Raw genomic sequence first — 1,874 nt, forward strand, 5'->3', positions numbered from 1 at the left:
CAGCAACAGCAGCATGCGCAGTTGTAGATGCACTAGTCGTTGCTGTCGCTGCTGCTGCTGCTGCTGCTGCTGCTGCTGCAGCAGCAGAATCATTACAAGGCGCAACAGCTGCGCCCACGAAAGAGGGGTCCTGCTGCTGCTGGTTATTCTCAGTCCCCTCACTCGCTGCTGCTGCTGCTGCTGGTGCTGGTGCTGCTGCAGGATGCGTCTCTGCCTCTCTCTCATCTGCTGCTGCTGCTGCTGCTGCTGCTGCACTTGCTGCTGTGTCTTTACAGGGTACGGGCTCAGGCAGAGCCTTGATCTGCTGCTCTAAGAAATCAAAAAGCCAGCGCCAGATACGGGGCGGGGGCGACGGCGCCCACTCCTTGAGTTGTGGGTCCTGTGTATCAGGTACTTCATCTTCCCCTGCTGCTGCTGCTGCTGCTGCTGCTGCTGCTGCTGCTGCTTCTGTTGCTGCAGCTTCTGTTTCTGCTGCAGCCTCTGTTGCTGCTGCTGCGTCTGCTGCTGTCGCTTCGGCTGGGAAGGAAGATGAGGATGGCGGGCGATCTGCTCCTACTGCTGCTGCTGCTACTACTACTGCTGCTGCTGTTGCTGCTGCTGCTGCTGCAGATTCAGTAGGTGCATCTTCGCCGGGGCAAGAGGCACAGGACACGGCTGGCCCCTCGGTGGCCCCCATAAGGAGTGTGGGGAGGGGGCCCCCATGGGGGCCCCCCAAAGAATCCTCTTTGGGGGGCCCTGCTGGGGTTCCGTCAAGGGACTCTTGAGGGGCCCCCGGGGCCCCCCCGTCGGGGGCCCCCTCGGGGCCCCCCTCAGCTGCAAGGGGCGGGGGGGCCCCTGCTCCCTGGGTACAGAGCAGAGAACCACCGAAGGGGCCCGGCCGCAAGGCGGGCCCCACCAGCCAACCCTCTGAGACAGCGAACGGTGCAAAGCTCATTTAAAAAAGGCTCATTGAATTAGCAAGTGGTGCCCTGGGTGCCCTTGCATCGACGCTGGAGCAGCAGCAGCTGCAGCAACAGCAGCAGCAGCAGCAGCAGCAACGGCGACAGCGGCAGCAGCAGCAGCGACAACGAGGGCTACCTGCCGCCTAGGCTCTGAAAAAGATAGGGAAAACTGAATTCAATGAAGGAAAAGACAAACAACAAAACAATAACTGCTGTAGAAACAACAGGGAGAGAGGTCATCGGGGGCCCCTGGGTGGGGGCCCCATGCTGCTACTGCTGCTGCTGCTGCTGCAGCAGCAGCAGCAGCAGCATGGGGCCCCCACAGAGCGACTCACAGCGGCGCCAATCCCTGTTGTATTTTTCTTCTGTTTATTCTTTTAAAGAATGAAATGTTTATTTATAAAGAATGAAATATTTATTACAATTGAAACATAAACAGTTATATGTGAATATGTGGCTGTTTTATCTCTTTTTTCTTCTTGAGTTGCTCTGGTGAGTTTGATAGTAAAAGTAATAATATTTAATATATTAAAAAAAACAAAGATAACAACAGAGAAAATATGCGAGTTAGTATAAATTATATCAGACTGAAACTAAAAAAAAAAAAAACAAAAAAAACGACAGAGTCAAAGCAAAAGGGCTTATAGAACACAGCTTCTCAGATAAAGAAAAAATAAAAACGGCCAAAGAACAGCTGCAGCACAGCTCGCTGCAGGTGGTGTTGCACCGCAGCAAACCCCAGAAACAAACACAGACAAGGCCCTCTTGCTGCTGGCTGGCACGCACACTGTATACTGCTGCTTCACACTTATTTATATCTCCATACAAACTCTACACCAAATACACATAGACGTGCCCGCCCCCAACAAATATATATACATATATATATATATATATATATATATATATATATATATATATATATATATATAT

The 1,874-nt window shown here is 52.0% G+C and overlaps 1 protein-coding gene across 1 annotated transcript in view; it reads right to left on the reverse strand.

Annotated features, from left to right (window-relative positions):
• EMH_0052430 (uncharacterized protein) overlaps positions 1-934 on the reverse strand; it is a gene marked incomplete at both ends in the record, with an annotated part of 4,129 nt that extends 3,195 nt beyond the window's left edge. The window contains one exon of the mRNA XM_013496876.1: positions 1-934. Within this exon, the coding sequence (XP_013352330.1) occupies positions 1-934 (934 nt within the window).
• Positions 935-1,874: the final 940 nt, after the last annotated feature.

This window comes from Eimeria mitis, genomic scaffold, assembly GCF_000499745.2.
Source record: "Eimeria mitis Houghton genomic scaffold, Emh_scaff2351, whole genome shotgun sequence".
Taxonomy (NCBI): Eukaryota; Apicomplexa; class Conoidasida; order Eucoccidiorida; family Eimeriidae; genus Eimeria; species Eimeria mitis.